Source organism: Crocuta crocuta, unplaced genomic scaffold (genome assembly GCF_008692635.1).
Source record: "Crocuta crocuta isolate KB4526 unplaced genomic scaffold, BGI_CrCroc_1.0 scaffold431, whole genome shotgun sequence".
NCBI lineage: Eukaryota > Metazoa > Chordata > Mammalia > Carnivora > Hyaenidae > Crocuta > Crocuta crocuta.
This window is the reverse complement of record NW_027528859.1, coordinates 4,475,332-4,497,393: the sequence shown is the minus strand read 5'-3', so window position 1 is coordinate 4,497,393 and position 22,062 is coordinate 4,475,332. Positions and strand designations below refer to the sequence as shown.

The 22,062-nt window shown below is 38.7% G+C and overlaps 1 protein-coding gene and 1 pseudogene across 5 annotated transcripts in view; one reads left to right on the top strand and one right to left on the bottom strand.

Moving 5' to 3' along the window:
- Positions 1-22,062, top strand: part of MELK (maternal embryonic leucine zipper kinase) — a 92,874-nt gene that overhangs the window by 29,611 nt on the left and 41,201 nt on the right. For all 5 annotated transcript variants that reach the window (XM_077756173.1, XM_077756174.1, XM_077756172.1 and 2 more), the window contains 2 exons: positions 16,309-16,377; positions 17,993-18,091. In XM_077756173.1, coding sequence (XP_077612299.1) covers positions 16,309-16,377; positions 17,993-18,091 — 168 coding nt within the window. The remainder of the gene's footprint in view (positions 1-16,308; positions 16,378-17,992; positions 18,092-22,062) is intronic.
- Positions 14,095-14,163, bottom strand: LOC144225094 (U6 spliceosomal RNA; annotated as a pseudogene).

The window sequence follows — 22,062 nt, the reverse complement described above, 5'->3', positions numbered from 1 at the left end:
AGTGGTTAGATTCTGGATTTCATTAATTTAAAAAAAAATATTTTAATATTTCTGAGAGAGAGAGACAGTGTGAGCAGGGGAGGGTCAGAGAGAGAGGGAGACACAGAATCTGAAACAAGCTCCAGGCTCTGAGCTAGCTGTTAGCACAGAGTCTGATGCGGGGCTCGGACTCACGAACCATGAGATCATGACCTGAGCTGAAGTTGGCCGCCCAACCAACTGAGCCACCCAGGCGCCTCTAAAAACTTTTTTAAACTTAAAATTCAATTAAAAAAATTTTTTTTGAGTTTATTTACTTTGAAGGAGACAGAATCCCAAACAGGCTCTATGCTCAGCACAGAGCACAACACGGACTCAATCCCACGACTGTGAGATCATGACCTGAGCCAAAATCAAGCACTGAGCCACCCAGGTGCAACCAAAAATTATTTTTATTTATTTATTTATTTATTTATTTTAATATTTTTATTTATTTCTAGGAGAGAGAGAGACAGCATGAGCAGGGGAGGGTCAGAGAGAGAGGGAGTCACAGACTGAAACAGGCTCCAGGCTCTGAGCGTCAGCACAGAGCCCGACGCGGGGCTCGAACCCATGAACCGCGAGATCATGACCTAAGCAAAAGTCGGACGCTTAACCGACTAAGCCACCCAGGTGCCCCCCAAAAATTATTTTTAAATTAACAGAGTAAAATTTTTGTGTATGAGTACAGGTCTACAAATTTTAACACGTATCTCACTTCATGTAACCACCACCACAGTCATGATACATGTTTAGACTAGTCCATAGTCTTTTGAAGGTATAGCTAATGTGATTTGTTGATGGACGGGATGGGGGAATAGCATGAGCAATTAGAAAGTTGGCACCGCCATGAACTGAGATGGGGAAGACCCTTGGTGGAGCAGGGACAATCAGGAGTTCAGTTTTGGATGCCAAAAAATGTGCCCAATTTGTCTAATTTCTCAAAGTTATTGATACAAAATTATTTACCTGTGACAAAGTATCAGATTTTTATGTACTTTTTTCAGATTATACATGTGTACGGAATTTTGCATTTTCTCTCTTGGTGCTTTTCCTTTTCCAGGTTTCTCACACAGGTGGGAGCTTATCACAAACACTGCTCCACATCTTGTTTTCTTCCCTTCACAGTGGGTCTCGGAAACCACACCCCTTCAGAGCAGCCCAGAATAGAATCGAGGTATATACATGTACCTCAGTTTTTTTTTTTAACCATCCTAGGTTAATGGACATTTAAGTAATTTCCAAGTAGTCATTTTTGTACATTGTGAATAGATCTGTAAGAAAATTCCTTGAAGAATTTCTGGGTTAGTAATTTTGATCTTTCTAAATTGCTTCCCGATGAAGTTCTATCAGTTTCAGCAATAGCATGAAAGTGCATGTTTCTCTATATCCACATCAATANAGATCTTTTCTGTGTGATGTATGGGCGCGAGTGCAAGTACGGAGCTCCTTACTTCTCCGCCATCTTGCCCCTCCCTCCACCTTTTTTTTTCTTCTAAAGTTTCTTTATTTTGAGAGAGGGGGAGAGTGAGCACATTCACAAGTGGGGGAGGGGCAGAGAGAGGGAGAGAGAGAATACCAAGTCGGCTCTGTGCTGTCAGTGTAGAGCCCAACACAGGGCTCAGTCTCACAGCTGTGAGATCATGACCTGAGCCAAAACCAAGAGTCGAGTGCTTAACTGACTGAGCCACCAGGTGCCCCAAATGTACCTGTTTTTTTTTTTTTCAGTCTTTTTGTTTAAGTTGTTTTGTTGTTGTTTTTGCTATGCTGGAATTTGTAGTTTTTATTTAATCACACCAGTCTTTGTCATATTTGTTTTTTTAATGTTTTCTATTAATTTGTTTTTACATTTATTTATTTTTGAGAGACAGAGTGAGACAGTGCAAGTGGAGGAGGGGCAGAGAGAGAAGGAGACACAGAATCTGAAGCAGGCTCCAGGCTCCGAGCAAATGAGCACAGAGCCCGATGCAGGGTTCGAACCCATGAACCATGAGATGATGACCTGAGCTGAAGTTGGACACTTAACTGACTGAGCCACCTGGGCACCCCTGATTGTTGTATTTGGAAAGGCTTTCCTATTCAGATTGTTTTTAAAAATTCCCATGTTTTCTTCTGTTAAAAATTTTTTTTAACGTTTTGTTTATTTTTGAGAGCGACTGCACATGAGAGAGACAGAGGGCAAGCAAGGGAGGGGCAGAGAGAGAGAGAGAGAGAATCCAAAGAGCCTCCAGGCTCTGAGCTGTGATACAAAGCCTATTGTGGGTCTTGAACTTACATACCACGAGATCATGACCTGAGCCTAAGTCGGACGCTTAACTGACTGAACCACCCAGGCATCCCTCTTCTACTATTTTGTTTAAATGTTTATTTTTGAAAGAGTGAGTGGAGGAGGGGCAGAGAGAGAAAGACAGACTCTGAGGCAGGCTCCATGCTGTCAGTGCAAAGCCTGACATGGGGCTCAGACCTATGAACTGTGAGATAATGACCTGAGCCAAAGTTGGATGCTCAACTGATTGAGCCATCTAGATACTTATCTTCTAGTATTTTTATGGTTTCATTTTTTATGTTTGAATGTTTGATTCATCTGGAATTGGCTTTGGTGTGGTTTCATGAATTTCATATTACTAAAAAAAATTGTTCAGGTTTGATTTCATATTCTGGATTCTGGTTTTCGAAAGGCTTCTAATTGTGATGGCAGCCAAGCCATGTATACTTAGATTTGAGGTTCATTTTTGTTTTTATTTTTTTAATTAATTATTATTTTTATTATTATTAAAAATTTTTTTAAATGTTTATTTTTGAGAGAGACAGAGTGTGAGTAGGGGAGGTGCAGAGAGAGAGGGAGACAGAATCTGAAGCAGACTCCAGGCTCTGAGCTGTCAGCACAGAGCCCGATGCAGGGCTCGAACCATGAGCTATGAGCTGAGATCATTACCTGAGCCAGAGTCAGATGCCTAACCGAGTGAACCACCCAAGTGCCACTGAGGTTCATTTTTAACAATAATGTGTATAAGTCTGTATTTCAAATACTCTTGGTAATTTCAAGGTTTGAGACAACTTGTTAGATCTGATTAGGTCTTTTTTTTAACTTTGTGTTTTGGCTAATGGGTTCACAGTAACCATTGAGGTGTTAACTCTTATTGTTCACATGTGCTTATATTCCTAGTCTTTAATCTGTGGGTTTTGTTTTTTTTTTTTTACAAGATTCTTTTTAAGCTACCTGGGTATTTTGTGAGGATTTAGTTTAAATTAAGTACTATGATCTGTAAATTAACTGGGCTCAGGTAAAGAACAGTACTTTGCAGTATGTAGAGAGTGGTGCAAGGTGGAGCCACTTTGTCTGATGTCACTGTCACAGTCAAGGAAGAATTATGTACTATAGGTTATATAGGGACTAATGAGGGTGCCAGTGTCAATCGATATACTAAATATTAATAAAGAGTAATTTTTGTTTTTAGGTAGAATATGAACATAAATAGAAGTTCTAATATACTCTTCCCATATCTTTATCTTAAAAAAATTTTTTTTAATGTTTATTCTTGAGAGAGAAAGAGAAAGAGAGAGAGAGAGAGCGCGAGCGAGCATGAGTGAGGGAGGGACAGAGAGAGAGAGGAAGACACAGAACCCGAGGCAGGCTCCAGGCTCTGAGCTGTCCGCACAGAGTCTAACGCGGGGCTCTAACTCACGAACCGTGAGATCATGACCTGAGCTGAAGTTGGACTCCCAACTGAGTCACCTAGACGTCTCATGTATCTTTTATTTTTTTAATTTTAATTTTTATTTTCATTGCTTACAAATAGTATTTTGTCTTGATTTTTTCCCATACCATTATTTATTTAGTTATTTTTGTTGAGTTATAATTGATGTACAATATTATTAGTTTCAGGTGTACAACATGATTTGACCTTTGTATACATTGCAAAATGATCACATCAATAATTCTTATCATCCATGACATACAAAGTTAATACAGTATTATTGACTATATTGCCCATTTTGTACCTTACAAGTACTTGTTACATGTACAATTACATGACTTATTTTAAAATTGCAAGTTTTTACTTCTTGATCTCCTTCACCCATTTTGCACTCCCCCCAAAGCCCCTCTCCCCTCAGGCAACCATCCATCTATTCATTGTATGATGAGTTGGGGTTTTGTTCTGTTTGTTTTGTTTTTTAGATTACATATTTAAGTGAAATCATGTGATGTCTTTCTCTGTCTGACTTATTTCGCTTAATGTAATAACCTCAAGGTTAATGCTGTCACAAATGGCTGGATTTCATGCTCTTTTATTGCTGAGTAATATTCCATTGCACATGCATGTGTGTGCGCATACACACACTCATTCTTTATTCATCTGTTCACGGGCACTTAAGTTGTTTCCATATCCCTGCTATTGCAAATAATGCTGCAGTGAACTTAGGGGTACATATATCTTTTGTAATTAGTGTTTTTGTTTTCTTTGGCTAGACACCCAGAAGTGGAATTATTGGATCATGTAGTAGTTCTGTTTTTCATGTTTTGAGGAGCCTCCCTATTGTTTACTATGGTGGTTGCACCAATTTACATTCCCACCAACACTGCAGTTTTCTCTACATCCTTACCAAAAAGTGTAATTTCTTGCCTTTTAGATAATAGCCATTTTGACAGGTATGAGGTGATATTTCATTATGGTTCATGTGCATTCAAGATGGGTGTGTATTCTGCTGTTGTTGGATAGAATGTTCTATGTTTGTGTGTTAGGTATATTCAAATGTACCTAACAACAAATGTCTGTTGTTCAGATCTACAGTTTCCTTATTGATCTACCCATTGATGAGATTTGGGATATTAAAATCTACTACTATTGTATTTCCATTTTTTTTATTTTTTTATAAATTTTTTTTTAATGTTTTATTTCTAGGAGGGAGAGAGGGAGAGAGAGAGAGAGAGAGAGAGAGACCGCGTGAGCATGGGAGGGTCAGAGAGAGAGAGAGTCACAGACTGAAGCAGGCTACAGGCTCTGAGCTGGCAGTCAGCACAGAGCCCGACATGGGGCTCGAACCCACGAACCGCGAGATCATGACCTAAGCGAAAGTCAGACGCTTAACCGACTAAGCCACCCAGGCGCCCCGTATTTCTGTCCATTTATCCCTTCATGTCTGTTAATATTTGCTTTATATATTTAGGTGCTTCTGTGTTAGATGCATAAATAGTTCAATTCTTATATCTTCTTACCGGGATTGACCTCTTTACCTAGTGTATCTTCTTACATCCCTTCTGGGGTGCACCTGCCCCACCTTTGAAGACCACCATTCAAGGAGAATGGATGGTTGACTCTCTCTATTTTTTTTAAGTTAGAGAGAGAGAGAGAGAGAGAGAGAGAGAGGCAAAGAGACGGGGAGAGACAGAGAATCCTAAGCAGGTTCTGCACTGTCTGCCCAGAGTCTGATACAGAGCTTGAATTCACGAACCATGAGATCATGGCCTGAGCTGAAATCAAGAGTTGGATGCTTAATCAACTAAGCAACCCAGGCACCCTGACCCTATCTCTTCTTTAGGTAGGCCCTCAATTAAGGTAATCCCTCTCAGGCAAGTTATTGAGTGTCAGGAAATTGGGGATTATTGTCCCTGGAAATTTCCTGAAGTTACGGCTATGCTAAGGGCAAAAGTGACTGTCAGTATAACTGGGGCTAGGATTGACATTCTTTTGTGGACAGGGAGTCTTCTAAGGATACTTCTTGATAATGGCTGTTTGGAAATTTCAGTGAGACATTATGCCATAAAGGATCACTACAATGATTTTATCCAGGAAAAGTTTTGAATTCTCACCGTGGCCATACAAAGTCTCAATAAAGATATCTGACTTTGAAAAGTCTTATTTCTGTATACTCTGTAGAAGTACATTTAGTAAAACAAAATGAGGTACTGTATGGATTTACCATCTATAAACTTTGATTTTAGAATAATTTTCTCTTCTTTATAATGATGATTATACAGGCTGTCATCTTTGATTTGCAGTGTTGAAATGATGTAATCCACATATAAGGACACTACTTGGCAGGAGGGCATGCATTCAGCTCTTCCAAGTAATATCCAGCCATTAGGGGCAAGTTAAATAGAAGAGGTAGGTAGACCGAGGGTTGAGGCAAGGATATATTATTTGAAGATTGTCTCATATTGGTACTTAGCGCATGTGTAGGTTTCATTGTTTGTTAAATGGCTACATAGTATTTATTGTGAAATTTCCTTTATTCTAAGTTTGTGTACATAATTTTTAAAAATTAATTTTTAATCACACAAGTAGTGCCTGAACACATTCTCCGTATAAAGAATTAAAACATTACAGATAACTGAAGTTGTCTTGACTTCTCACATAGGTAAATTACAATTATCACTTTGCTTCTTCCAGATCTTTTATATGTATTTGTAGTCATTTATACTTTTTTCTTAAAATAAATTGTATCATACTGATATTATTCTATATCTTTCTTTACTCAACATTGTATGTGCCATTGTACATATAATACTAACTCATTTTTACAAATAGTTTTTCTAGCCATTTTCTTGTTGAGCATTTTAGGTTATTTTCTAATTTTTTCTTTAATATAAGTAATGCTCAGTGAGCATCCCTCTGCATATCTTCTTGGACATATGTACTGAGTAGTAGAATTCCTGGGTCTTAGAATATGACATTTTAAAAGTGAACAGATACTGTCAAAGTGTACTCCAGCGTTTTTCCCCCCCACATTTTACTCCCACCAGCAGTGGATGAGAGTTAATGTTTCCCCATGCTGTTTTTAACATTATTATTTATAAAAATTTTGGATATTTATAGGACTTTTGGATCTTGGTCAATTGAAAGGGTGAAAATGACATCTGAAAATGGGATATGATTTTTTTAAAATTTATGGCATCTGATGTTTTATTCAGGTCTTTAATAATTAGAGCATTTGAACAGAGTTCCCATATATTCCTCACCCAGGTTTTCCTATTATTAACATCTTACTTTACTGTGGTACTTTGTTACAAGTAAGGAACCAATGCTGGTACATGACTATTAACTAAACTGTTTACAATATCCTGTTTTACTAGTCTTCCTCTCTGTCCTTTCTCTATTCTAGGATTCTTTTAGGATATTGTATTATATTTAGTTGTCATATCTTCTTAGCCCTTTCTGATCTGTGATAGTTTCTAGGGACCTTTTATTTTTAAGTAACTACTTATTTATTTTAAAATAAGTAATTGGTTGTCCTAGGACTACTTACTCAGTAATCCATCACTTTCCTATTGCTTTGAAAGGATAGTTTTATTATATATTGAATTTCCACATTTACATATTTTGGGTGGCTTTTTATTTTACTCCATTTATCTTTTTGTCTATTATTGTCTGATACATAATTGTTTTAGTTGCTGTACCTTTATAATATCATTTCTTTAATGTCTGGTAGAACTAGCTTTTTCTTATTCTATTTTTTTTCTAGAACATTCTGCTATGATTATTTTTCCTCGGTGTACTGTTTGTGCTACTTTGCATGTTTCTTAAATATCTCTAATCCAAGTTGTCGATTAAAAACCTGAATAGAATAAGTGTTTTGAGAATTGGGTTTTGGTTTGTATAAGGTACACTTAACCAAGGTTTTATGGTCTTATCCACAATGATAAACTGACTGTTAAAGCCTTACTGAAATTGAACTTATTATTATGATGTTCCTCGTTTACTGAATTAACTCTAAACTTTGCTTTTTTAAAAAACTGTCTGGACCTAAGTTTCCATACTGTTTGTTTGCCTTCACTTGCTCTTCTTTCAACTTCACATTTATTTGGCAGTCATAGAATCAGTACCTTTGGTTATTAATAGATTGTTCCACCACTACAAGATGAATGTGTCAACATATAATCCTCAGTGTTCTCTACATTTATTTTATTTGTTTGTTTGTTTTAATCCTTTGGGGGTGGTATTTTGATGTTTTTGGTAAATCAAATATTTCTGCGGTGGAATGAATATGATAGAAAATGTCTAATTCTTGTTCAGTAGAGATTTAACCTTCCTAATTAATATTATTTACTAATACTGTATATTCTTTGTTTCTCCTACTCTGAATTTCATCTTTTGGTTTTTCATGTATTTGCAAGTTGAAAATTGATTCAAATTAGGACTTTTATGCATTATTGTGGAATTTAATTTCACACATTATAGATTTTGAAATTTATTGTAATCTTGGCTCAGAACTATTGTTCCGAGGCGCAGTGTAATACAGTCTGCTGGTTGAATCTAATTAAGGTGTCGTATCACTTGCATGCAGTATGTATCTTTGCCTAGAATGTTCTAAAATTCCTCACTTGGGAATAACACTTTTTCAGTTCTTGGTCTGATTGAAAAACCCAGCAATATTTGATACACTGTATGTAACTGTTGTTTAAGAGGCAGACTTTATCTTTTGCATTTGTTGATTATTTTAGCCAAAATGCTCAGTTGCAGTTTCTAGCATGATTACCGACAGGTTTGGTATTAATCTTATTAATGTCACCTAAATTCATTTACCATCACTGCGTTCAAAGACAAACATGACCGTACTCCAGTTTGGGGTACACAAATATTACAGAAGAATAAATAATTTAGTAAATGAAAGTTGAATAGCTTGCAAGTAAAATTGCTTTCTAGGAAGTATAATTTACAATTTTAAAGAAAATGGGCACATTATCTTTTTATGAGATTATATTTTATAATTATTGAGTTGACTCTATACAGTAATTATGTGTTGGAGAGATGGCCTTTCTTTCGTAGAACCATGTGAAAAATGAACAATTTCAAGCTCTCTAGAATTCCCAGGATTATGTTGCTTGGCCCACAGGGTTCCCCCCCCTTCTTGGTTTCTCTCTCTATTACCCATTTCTTGCTCTCATTTGCAAGGTAATCGTCCCTTAAATAAACAAGAATTCTCTAAAGACTAAGCAGAAACCAGGGTTAAGCTGCACAGCCCTGGCTGACAGGGCCTTTTGTCGAAATGTTCTTCCCCAACAGAATTGCTTGTCTCAAGGTCTTTTCTACTTGATCTTTGAGTGTACTTCCAGTATTTAAATAAGGAGCCTTTTCTCCCTGTTTACCTCTAGGCTTCCTTAGACTTTCCAGCACAGTACAATAGAAAAAGCACTGTATATCTCTTCCAGCCCCATCTCCACCCCTTTTTTGCTCTACAGTTATGTTTTCAACTTTGGCACTATTGAATTTTGGACTAGATGATTCTTTGCTGTAGGGGCTGTCATATGCATTGCAGGATGTTTGGCTGGACCCCTGTCCTTTACCCACTAGATGCCAGGAGTAGCTCCCAAGTCATGGGAGAAATGTTGCCAAGTGCTAAGAGAGTAGATCTTAAATGTTTTCATCATAAGAAAAACACCAAGCAAACACAATTTGTAACTGTGCGTGAACTTATTGTGGTAATCATTTCATAATATATACATGTATCAAATCATTATGTTGCACACACAAAAAGTCTCCACACGGTGCTAGACGTCTCCTAGCAGTGGGGAACACATCAGCCCCAGCTGAGACCCAGTGCCTTATAACATTGAACAAGTGCTTGAATTCCCTGGCTGAGACTTAGATTCCTCATCTGCGCAATGTGGTTTATAAGCCTTGCTTACTGCACAGGTTAAAATACAATAAAAATGTATTTTAAGGTACAAATCAGAGGTTGGGGTACGCCTGGCAGCAGAACTCGCCTCCAGATTCTGTTTCTGTCAGTATCCCAGGGCAGAGAATGAAGCTGTGAGTGCCAGGTCTTGGTGACAGGTCACAGGCCTCATGACTGCCTGCAGATGGTACTCTGCAGAGCTTTTCTGTCCACACAGGGAAGGTGGGTGGGTGCATTCGGGAAGTAAAAGGAGCAGGGCTTGACCGGATGACGTGTTCCTTCCCAGGTAGTCTGGCGGCAGCTGCAGTGGGGCAGGGCTCCGTTGGGAGGACACGTGGCATTCCTCAGCATGACTGCAGCCTTTCTTACGATACTGAGTATTTAGCACTCTGGCGTGCATGGTTTTTGACCAGCATAGTCATCTCTGGTCCGTTACTATTTTGGGCATCCGCATCTCCTTCCTATTTATTTCACATTCAACAAACATGTATTGTCTTACATGCAAGGCATGGTGTTGAGTGCTTTCACGTATTTTCTTTTACTCCTTTTAAAATCCTACAGGTGGAATTACTTGTTTCACAGGTAGTAACAACAGTACTAGTAACAGTAGCATTAGTAATAGACGCAGCAGTAGTAGAAACTAACATATGGAGTTCTCACTGTATGCCTGGCACTGTGCTCAGTGCTTTACATGTATTACATCACTGAATCTTAGCAACATTTTCTTGGGTAGGGACTATTATTTTGCTTCTTTTTACAGGTGAGAAAACCGAGGCACAGTGAGATTCAAAGGTTCATCCACACGGCTCGTAAGAGGTAGATTTTGGATTTGAATCCAGGCAGTTTGTCTCCAGAGCCTACTTTCTTAGGAAACAGTGTAAGAGAGATTAAGTAACTTGTACAAGTTCATGGAGCTACTACGAAGTAGGCTGGGATTCACATGTTGACTCCAGTCCATTGCTGTTTCCAGTGTGCCAAGCACCACACTTCTCCCTCACCTGTTCTTGCCTCTTTCTGAGTAGGATAGCTTCTGTGGTCCTAACTTATAGCACAATAAGGGGATCTATTAGAAGATAGATCATGAATTCAAGTTGGGATGATAAAAGGGTGATAAAAAGAGGCAGAGAGACACTTGGAATCAGCCTGGCGGAGCTTTTCTTATTCAGTACTTTGATCTGAATATTCCTTTTTACATCTGGTTTCTGTAGAGCACTGCTGCTTTTAGCGAAGACTACTTTTGCTTTGGAAGGTGCTTTCTGAATTTAAAGGCGTAACATTTCTTTTATTTTAATACATCTGGTGATGGGCCTATTACCTGTATTGGAGTAGACCAGAAAGGGCTAGAACCTAGAACCAGACTTATCCTTGGGTTGGGCAGGTGCTGGTGGGAGAGAGGTATATGAGGAGTTAAACCCTTATAGATGACGTATTAGTTTCCTAGGGTTGTTGTAACAAACCACTGCAAGGCATTGCCTTAAAACAACAAAAATTTATTCTCTCACAGTTCTGGAGGCTAGAAGTCCAAATCAAGGTGTCGGTAGGGCCATGTTCTCTTTGAAGGCTCCGGGGAGAATCCTTCTTGGCCTCTTTCTAGCTTCTGGTGTTTGTTGGCAATCCTTGGAAGTCCTTGAATTGTAGGCACATCACTCTAGTCTCTGCCTCTGTCTTCACATGACCTACTTCCCTGTATGTTTGGGTCTCTGTGTCCAGATTTTCCTCTTTATAAAGACACTAGTCGTACTGAATTTAGGGCCTACTCCTACCCAGTATGACCTCATATTAACTTGATTACATCTGCAAAAGACTCTATTTTCAAATGAAAATGCAGTCACGGAATCTGAATGGACATGTGTTTTGAGAATCACCATTTAACCAAGAGCAGTTGGTGTCCAGGGAATAAGGAGTAAAAGGTGCCACAATCAGCTTGAGGGGAGACCTACCAGAATACATTCTAGGAACAGGCTGTGGTCAGAGATTCAGCTAGGTCATAACCATTTGATCAGTGTAAACAGGTAGGAGAGTTTTACCCTAGGCCCGTCTCTAGTTTCTTTGGGACGATGGCAAGAGGAAGCCCAACTGTTCGAGAGAGCAGGCAAATGATCAGGTTGTTAAGAAAGAGAACAAGTTAAGACACCCAGGATTCGAATCATGAGGGGCCTTGGTCTCAGGAATAAGGAAAAGCTCAGATATGACAGTGGGGCCAACTAGGTCAGGGCCAATCCCACAGGAACTGACTTACTGCTCAGTCCTAGAGAGTTGGCTGAAGCATGTAAAAAATCTCCACTTCCTAGGGATAGGCCTGGAGCCCAGGCATGGAGAAAGGCTTTATCAATGTAATTCGGAAACAAATTGTCAGTTTTCAACACTGGCTAGTGTTAAGGTGCCCTGGTAAGGTGTGAGTAACAGTGGGCTCTCTGGATGATACTGAGTGTGCTGGGTAAAGGGGCTTGAAAAATTTAATACTATTAAATGTCATTTGTAAAATGAAAGAAAGCTCTTGTCCTTCCTGGGAAACACTTTGTAAGGTTAGCCTCTCTGCTCTCATCAGAGAGGCTGAGTCAGAGACTGAGTTGTTTTGACATTGACACCTTTTCTTTTCTTTTTGTTAAATTTTTATCTTATTTAGGGGTGCCTGGGTGGCTTAGTCGGTTAAGCGTCTGACTTCTCGCTTAGGTCATGATCTCACGTTTCGTGGGTTCGAGCCCCGCGTCGGGCTCTGTGCTGACTGCCAGCTCAGAGCCTGGAGCCTGTTTCAGAGTCTGTCACTCCCTCTCTCTCTGACCCTCCCCTGCTCACACTGTCTCTCTCTCTCTCTCTCTCTACTAAAAATAAATAAATAAACATTTTTAAAAAAAAACTTAAAAAAATTTTTTATCTTATTTAATTTTTAATTTTTCTTAATCTTTATTTTTGAGAGAGAGAGATACAGCGTGAGAGCGGGGGAGGAACAGAGAGAGAGGGAGACACAGAATTTGAAGCAGGCTCCAGGCTCTGAGCTGTCAGCACAGATCCCTGCGTGGGGCTCAAACTCATGAACTGTGAGATCATGACCTGAACCGATGTTGGATGCCTAACTGGCTGTGCCACTCAGGTGCCCCATCGACACCTTTTCTTTTAAAATTTATTGCTTGATAATGCTTCTTTGGAACTTTGATTATTTCTTTAATATAATTAAAATCCAACTTGCCATGTAGTTCTAGGACTCTGAGCTAGAACAGACACTCATACGTGTCTGTTTCTCCCCTCACCTTGGAGCTTGTCTGATTTCTGTGAGGATTGTGTCCTAGACAGCTTATAAGAACAGAGAGCCCCAGTGCTTGTGCTAGTCACTGGCTTCTCCGTCCATCTGCCTCTTCCCTTCTAGCCTTATTTAATTGCTGTAGGCTTTATGCACACATGCGCGTGTTCTTGTGTGCTTGCCTTTGTCTCCCTGGTTGTATATTATATTTATTTTGTTTTAATTTTGAGAGAGAGAGAGGGTGCAAGTGAGTGAGGGGCAGAGAGAGAGAAAGAGAGGGAGAAGAAGTGGGGTTCATCTGAAGGGAGGCTTGTATTCACCCAAACTGGGGCTCAAGCTCACCGAATGTGGGACTTGAGTTTGCGAACCATGAGGTCATGATCTGAGTCAAAGTCCGATGCTTAATGACTGTGCCACCCAGGTGCCCCTGTATATCATATTTCTAACTCAGGATCCTTTTTTTTATTAAAAAATTTTTTTAACGTTTATTTTATTTTTTGAGAGAGAGAGATAGAGCATGAGTGGGGGTGGGGGTGGGGCAGAAAGAGAGGGAAACACAGAATCCAAAGCAGGCTCCAGGCTCCGAGCTGTCAGCACAGAGCCTGATGTGGGGCTCGAACACATGAACCATAAGATCATGACCTGAGCTGAAGTTGGTTGCTCAACTGACTGGGCCATCCAGGCCCCCTCTAACTCAGGATCCTTATTCAGTACATTTTGTCTTCTGTCATTAGTTTTGGTGACCCTCTGGAATTTGCCAGCAGTCTATATTCCTTATTTCCCAAAGTTACCATAAACAATTCTGTGATGAATGTTACTGTTCATATATTTTATATACCAAATTATTTGCTTAGGGTAAATTGCTAGAAGTGAAATTGCTGGAAAGGATATGCAATTTTGAATTTTTTTTATATGTATTTCTAAATTATTCTCTGGAAAAGTTTATATTCTCTAGTTGTATGTATAAACATTCTTGTCTCTAAACTCTTCTTAACACTAGATGTTTTTCTTAAGCTTGTCAGTTTGAGGGACAACAGATGGTATCATATTCTTGTTTAAATTAATTACTTTTTAATTATTAGATTATTTGGACATACTTTCATGTTTATTGGCCATTTAAAAGTTCTTGTTTTAGAAATTACCTGTGAATATTCTTTGCTCATTTTCCTTTGGAGTGTGTGCTTTTCATCCCATTCCTTCATTTAGTAAACAAAGATGAATGNGCAGGGGCCATGCTAATCTTCTCTGTATCGTTCCAATTTTAGTATATGTGCTGCCGAAGCGAGCACGAATGAGTACCTTTTCTATACTAGGGCCAGGTACTACTGTTCTTTGTGAGCAGTACTCACAAGATCCCTGTGATCAAGGAACTTCTATTCTGTTGTAGTGAGACAGAAAATAAACAAACATGTAGTATGACGAGTGGGGTAAGGACTGAAGGAAAAGTCAGCATGAAAGAGAGGTAGAGAATGGTTGTGGGGAATGTTGTGTTATGAAAAGGGTCATGGGAGGCCTCACTAATACCACTAGTCTGTAAGTGGAGACCTGAAGATTAAGGAGAAAGCTCTGCTGATTTTTGGGGAAAGCATTATAAGGCAGAGGAGACAAACAGTGCAAAGGCCCTGAGGCTGGACTGTGTTTGACATGTGACCTTAGCTTGGTGAATGAAGGGGAGAGGTAGGAGGTGAGTCTGAGAGGTAGCAAGGGGCTGGGTAGATGTGGGGGTTACAGGGCATGCATGCAGGGCCTTGGAACCAGAGTAAGGTGCTGGATTTTATCCTGAGTGATCTGGGGAAGCATTGGAGAGTTTCGAGTGGTGAAGTGGCATGACTTGACCTGATGTTTTAAGAGAACATCAGTGGTGCTAAGTAGAGACTAGACTAGGAGGTGGGCAGTAGTGGAATCTGGAAGATCAGGAGCCTCTTGCAGTATGCCAGACGGGGGACACTAGTGGCGTGCTGGAAGAAGTGACCATTGGTTTTTCAACATAGAACCAATGGATTTTGCTGATGGATCAGCTGTGAAGCGTGAGAGAAAGAAGACCTAAAGATGACTCTGGTTTTTGGCCTTTTTAGGAGATGGGGGGAAATGTGGGCAGAACAGGTTGGCTGGTGGTAAAATCTTAGTGATTTGTAAGAGCTATTTATCTGATGAAGTTTATTAATAATATTTAGTCATTTGGGTAGAAAAAGTTTTCTCTAGGGGCGCCTGGGTGGCTTAGTCGGTTAAGCGTCCGACTTTCGCTTAGGTCATGATCTCGCGGTTCGTGGGTTCGAGCCCCGCGTCGGGCTCTGTGCTGACTGCCAGCTCAGAGCCTGGAGCCTGTTTCAGTCTGTGACTCCCTCTCTCTCTGACCCTCCCCTGCTCACGCTGTCTCTCTCTCTCTTAGAAATAAAACATTAAAAAAAAAAAAATTAAAATAAAAAAAAATAAAAAAAAGAAAAAGTTTTCTCTATTTGTTGTTAGTTAACTTTGTTAGTGCTATTTTGCTTTTCAGAAATGTCAGCTGTTGGTCTTTACAGTTTTTGGTTTTACTGTCATGTTTAGAAAGATTCTAAAAATAATCACCCATTCTTGACTTCAGTCCTCTATGGTTTTGTATTTGCGTTCACTCTTTAATCTGCATGGAGTTAATTTTGGTATAAACTTAATTAAAATCTTAATTTTTTTCAAATAATTACCTTTTTATCCTAGCATCATTAAACAATTTGTTCTTTGCTAAGAGAAATAATTGTATTATTTCCTCCTAATTGGGAAAGAGGGGTATGTGGCAAGTTGTGTAAAAAGATATTCTATTACATATTAGTGTTTGGCAAGCCCCTTGTCTTTGATAACTTGGTGACTAAACTTGGTGACTATAATTTCTGATTATCCTACATCGTAAACATTTGTCTCCTGAGTCTCTTTGATCCCCAGAGAAGGTACTTGACTTAGAAAATGGCTTTTATCAGTTTCCCTCAGTGATTGTGAATTCTGTCCTGTGGATGAAATATAACCTGTTTTTAACTACAGCCTACGACTTGCCACCAAATATGCTTTTCTACTACTTCATTTTTTGTCAACTGTTAATTGTTCTGAGATTATAAACTAAAATTTGCTTTTGCAGTACAAATGTTGACTACAATGTATACTTGTCCATTTAATCACACTACAGATCCCAAAGCCCTCCACATTTATGTATTCCAGTTACATTCTCTCTGCTCTAGTCCTTCTCTGATATGTGGATAATTTAAAGGGGATGATATTTAATTTACCGGATTTTCTTATTTAGAGCAAGAAATATTTCCTCTGTTACTGATAATGTTTACCAAATATTATAGTTGGGTTAAGTCTTCAAGCTTGGAAGTACACCTCCAGCATTTTGTTTCCTTAGATATTTATTTCAAGGCTGATTGAACCTAAATCTCTTAACTCTTTCTTTGTTTTTTTTGTAGCGAGGGAAATACGAGGTTCCTAAGTGGCTCTCTTCTAGTAGTGTTCTGCTTCTTCAACAGATGCTACAGGTAAACTTTGTTATTTATATTTAAATAATAGAAGTCTACTGTAGTTGTTTGATCCAACTTTAAGATGTCTGTGGCACTGCTGTATTTGGAGAACAATACCATTTTCCTATTAGCTTAAAAAATTCCATTCAGGATATCTACTGCCCTCCACTAGATGCTTTCTTTTCATTTATTTTAAAGTTTTATTTATTTAAGTAATCTCTATACCCAGCATGGGGCTTGAACTCTCATGACCTGAGATCTAGTCATACGCTCTTCCATCTGAGACAGCCAGGTGCCTCTTTTTGAAAATGTATTTTTGTTATTTTTTAAGTTAGATGTTTTCTTAATTATGTTGCGAAATGCATTTTCTTTTAGACCTCTACCACATGTCTTTGCCGAAGTGGTTTTCCTTCCTTTTTCTTGAACATTGTCTGTTTTCTCTGACCAACTCATGCTCTACCATGATCCATTTTCTTGCTCCCAGTCTTGCACATTAAGTATATAGTAGATAGGGAAGAAATGCTTGAATGAGCTGATATATAATCGAGGTGGACCCTGTGACCTAGTGGGATGGTTCTCAAACTTTAGCACGTATCAGAATTGCCAAATGGGCTTGTTAAAACATAGACTGCTAGGTGCCACCCTAAGAGTGTCTGATTAAGTAGATCTGGGGTAGGACTAGGAATTAGCCTTTCCAACAAGTTTCTAGATGCTGCTGATGCTGGTGGTCTTGGGACTATACTTTGAGAACCACCGATTTAGGGGAATGGCTTCTGAGGGCTAGATAGGAGTGCTGAAGTCTAGGGATCTACCCTGGCAATCAATAGGCATGCTACTAACCTGGTTCTGATCTGTCAAATGGGGATTCTGACACTGGCCTTCTTGCTATGTAGTGTTATGAGGGTAAAATGAGATAAATAGGAAACACTTTGAAAATATGAATATGAGTATTGCACTTACTAATGCAGTATTTTTTTCATTATTATGTATTCAGAATATCCAGTTTTTCCATATATTAAGCCATCTCCACTTTTTATTCAAAATTTACCTCAGGCTCACCCACCTTGATTAAGTAGGGCCAGACCACCAAATCTCCATAATGAGATTGGAAACGCCTCATCTTTCTTCTGGACTCCAAAAAACTTAATCTTTGTTGATTAATTTTCCTCTCCTCACATTTGAAAATTACAAATGGAAAAGAAAGGTGTGCTTTTCAACTTGTTCTATGTGATTGTAAGCTCATCAGAGGTAGAGATTGCATATTCACTATGAATGCCCTGCATTGTGGCTGCTTGAATATTAAATTGGTGAATATTTCCTGTGAATAGGTTTTCCAGCAAAGACTATTACATCATACAATAGATTGACTGAACTTCATGAATAATGTCCATACCAATGAAGTTCATGTTTGTTAAACATTTATCTTCTAAGCCTGTGTTGGTTGCTATAGTTTTCTTGCCTCTATTGCCTTTTTTAAAGAATTTATTCCAAGGCCATTTTAAGGTCTTTGACAGCATTTTTGTGATGATAAAGTTTACATCTGTTCTGATGAATTTTGAGTTCTCAGGAGTAAAGGAGTTCCGTGTTCCCTATTTGAAATGTTAATCTCTAGCTTCTTCTCAATGGCCACTAGGTGGACCCAAAGAAACGGATTTCTGTGAAAAATCTCTTGAGCCATCCCTGGATCATGCATGATTACAACTGTCCTGTTGAGTGGCAAAGCAAGAATTCTGTAAGTAAAATGAAGTTGAGTAGCATTTTGCAAAAAACTTTGATCTTTCTGTGGATTCAGGACTTACGTTGATGTGGTTTAAATAGAAAAGAAAATGTATTTGTAGACTTGTTCATCAGATTTGTGTTTGTGAGGCTTGTAACCTAGTTATGTATTTGCCTGTTAATCTCTAGGACAGTGGCTCTTAACTCGGGCTGCACATGAGAATCATTGGGACCTTAAAAAAAAAAAAAAAAAAAAAGGCAGGGCGCCTGGGTGGCTCAGTTGTTTGGGTGTCCAACTTCAACTCAGGTCATGATCTCACGATTTGTGGGTTCGAGCCCCGCATTGGGCTCTGTGCTGACAGCTTGGAGAGCCTGGAGCCTGCTTTGGATTCTGTGTCTCCCCTCTGACTGCCCCTCTCCAGTTTGTACTGTCTCCCTGTCTCTCTCAAAAAAAATAAATATAAAAAAAAAAAATTCCTGTGCCCCATCCCACAACAATTAGTGGATATTCTTAAAAGCTTCCAGGTGTTTCTTAACCTGTAGTCAGGATTGTGAACAGTGCTCTGGAAACCAAGGCAAGTTACTTAACTCTGCCAAATCTATTTATTTGTCTATAAAAAGTAGATTAAACCAGTTCTGTCTATTTCCCAGAGTAGTTATGAGGTTATAGCAGTTCTCAAACTTTTAAGTTGGAGGACTCCTTTATACTCTTAATATTTATTGATTGACTCATTTAAATGTAACAGTAGTAAACCTATTATATTTTATCTCAAATTAATATTTTCTGAAAAATAACTTTAAAAAATCAGTTTAGTGAAAAGAGTAACATCTTTGCAAATTTCTTTGAAGTCTAGCTTGATAGAAGACATTTGGATCTCATCTTCTGTATTCAGTCTTTTTTGATAATGTTGTTTTGATTGAAGCATATGAAGAAGAAGCAGCTTCACACAGATATGTACTAGGAAAAGAGATAAACACTTTAAAAGGTTTTTCAGATAATTAGTTATATTCTGTGATAATCCATTAAAACTTGACAACTGGTAGTTTCTGAAAGGTTAGTTGATTGTGGAAAATGAAAGCACATCAATGACGCTATTGTACTCTGTTCCATTCAAATCCATCAGTCTGTCCATTGGGTCCCTTCTTCATGTAATATTATGCATTGGTCATTTGGAAACTGTTGGTTCGCTGAGTTATGCAGATCTTCCAAATGTTAACAACTTTCAATTGTATACTAGAAAAAAAATCACATTCCTTTTTTTAAGTATTTTGAGAGAGTGAGAGAGAGCGAGCATGCGAGTGTGTGAGTGCTAGTGGGGGAGGGGCAGAGAGAGGGGAGAGAGAGAATCCCAAGCAGGTTCTGTGCTGTCAGTGCAGAGCCTGGACACAGGGCTCGATGACACAAACTGTGAGATCATGATCTGAGCTGAGATCAAGAGTCAGATGCTTAACCGATTGAGTTACCCAGGCACCCCAGAATCACATTCCTTAAAATCACTGTTGATCTCATCAGAAAAGTCTTTAAGAATTGGAAAGTTGTTAAACTAATGGTGGCAGGTATAAATTTTCCAAAATCTTAATTTTTGCTTGAAAGGTCAAATTAAATCATTGGCAACAAATAGCTATCAGTTTGTTTTCCATGGAGTGACAAGTTTGTTCATTTTTGAGAAAATGCCAAATACCCAAGTCTAAATAATTATAGTTTGCCAGTGTTCTTTCAAGTAAAAATGGTGTTCTATGAAGAAAACAAGTAATTCAACTCCTAACTCAGGTGCACAGACACTTTTTTCCCTCTAAGCAGCCATCTTATTTTGGTATACATAAGTGCTTTATGCACACTCCCCATTTTGTCACACAGAATATCAAAAACACGTGTACTCAGTGCCCAAGATTTAATAAAATTAATACTTTTTACTGCTTCATCAATGATGGGTTTTTTTTTTTGATTGTTTATTCATTTTGAGAATGTGCATAAGCTGGGGAGAAGCTAAGAGAAAGAGAATCCCAAGCAGGCTCTGAGCTGGCAGTGCAGAGTCCATAGCGGGGCTTGATCCCACGAATTGTGAGATCATGACCTGAGCCGAAACCGATAGTTGAATGCGTCACTGACTGAGCCACTCAGACGTCCCACATTAACAATCTTCTTGATTGAAACTGACTTAAATTTTTTTTTGAACTGTAAGTGCATGACAAAGAATATGGTGTCTTAGTATAGTTTGGTGCCGCTGCATTGATTCATACTAAGGCACCAGCAGTGTTACTTATCATTGCTTTTGCACCATCACTGCAAATGGTAACATGGTGACAAATGAAAAACAGTGTTATTATAAAAAATAGTTTTGGGGCGCCTGGGTGGCTTAGTGGGTTAAGCGTCTGACTTCGGCTCAGGTCATGATCTTACAACTTGGGAGTTTGAGCCCTGCATCGGGCTCTGTGCTGACAGCTAGTTCAGAGCCTGGAGCCTGTTTCAGAGTCTGTATCTCCCTCTCTCTCTGACCCTCCCATGCTTACACTGTCTTTCTCCCTCTCTCAGAAATAAATAAAAAACATTAAAAAATTTTTTAAAACATAGTTTTGACCTTGGAGATCCTAAGGGGCCTGTGGACTACACCCTGAGAACTGATCTAATATATATATATATGAAAGGACTTTAACACAGAGTGCTATGCGAATTATTTAAATAATTACTCTTATATTAATGTTTCAATCTTTTTTAACCAACAGCAACTTGAACTTGGCAAAAATGAGACTGTTACAAAAGGATATGTGCTTTGATGTTAGTTAACTATTACTTTGTAAAATAAAATCTCAAAATTTAGTGACTTAAAACAATAATAACTTACAATTCTGTGGATCAGCAGTTTGGGTTGGCTCAACGGGGCAGTTCTCGTGCCCATTTTACCTGAGGCCACTCGTGACTGCAGTCACCTATGACTTAATTGTGGCTGTATGGTCTAAGCCGTACTCAGAAGATCAGCTGTTTGTGCTGGCTGTTTGTGGGGCCACATTGTGTGCAGCAGGCTAGTTGGGACTTCTTGAAATAGTGGCTGGATTCCAAAAGAGGCAAGAAAGTGGGAAAGCTTTAATACTTAATTTTTCAAGCATTTTTCCAGTCTCTGCTTGCATCATGTTTACTAATATCTCAGTTACCAAAGTGAGCCACATGGCAAAGCCCGGAGCCAATATGAAAGGTGTGCCCTTCTAAGTCAAAACAATTCTTATCCCCTATATATAGATAAGGAAATCAATAAATGAAAAATAACGACTTAAAAAATAAATTTGAAAGAGTGGCATTGTTTTACATCTTTGCAGATTACCTTAAGTCTAACTTAACAGAAGACACTTGGATTCATATCTGCTTTTGCATTCAGTCTGTTTTGCATCCTGTTGTTTTGATTGAAGCATATGAAGAAAATGTAGCCTCACATAGATATGTGGTTGCAAAAGTATTTTAATACTTTAAAGGAGAAATATTTTAACGGCCTTTTCAGATAATTTGGCATGTTCTCTGATAATCAACTAAAACTTAATGCCCTGTAGTGGGGTGTGTGCATTGGTCAAGAGAACAGCATGGAGGTTTCTCAGACATGCCACAGTATTCACTTGGTATAGCTGTGAGGCATTTGCTTTCTGGAGTAATCACAGCAATACATACAGATACTCTTCCCAGTGGCCACCTGGTCTTGGAAAAATAAGCGAGCTTGTTTTTAGCTCCTTCTTACTAGTTTGCCCACTGTTATGAAATCCCTTTTGATTCTCCTATGACTGTCAGTTCCTAACATTTTTCTTCTCCATATTCCCTTCAGTCCTCCAGGATATCTTTAGTATTTATTGAGCAAATGCAGTTAGAGAGGCAAGTTAACTTTTTTTTTTCTTTTAAGTTTGTAGTCACATTCCAGTTAGTTAACATACAGTGCAATATTAGTTTCAGGTGTACAACATAGTGATTCAAGACTTCCATACATCACCCGGTGCTCATCACAACAA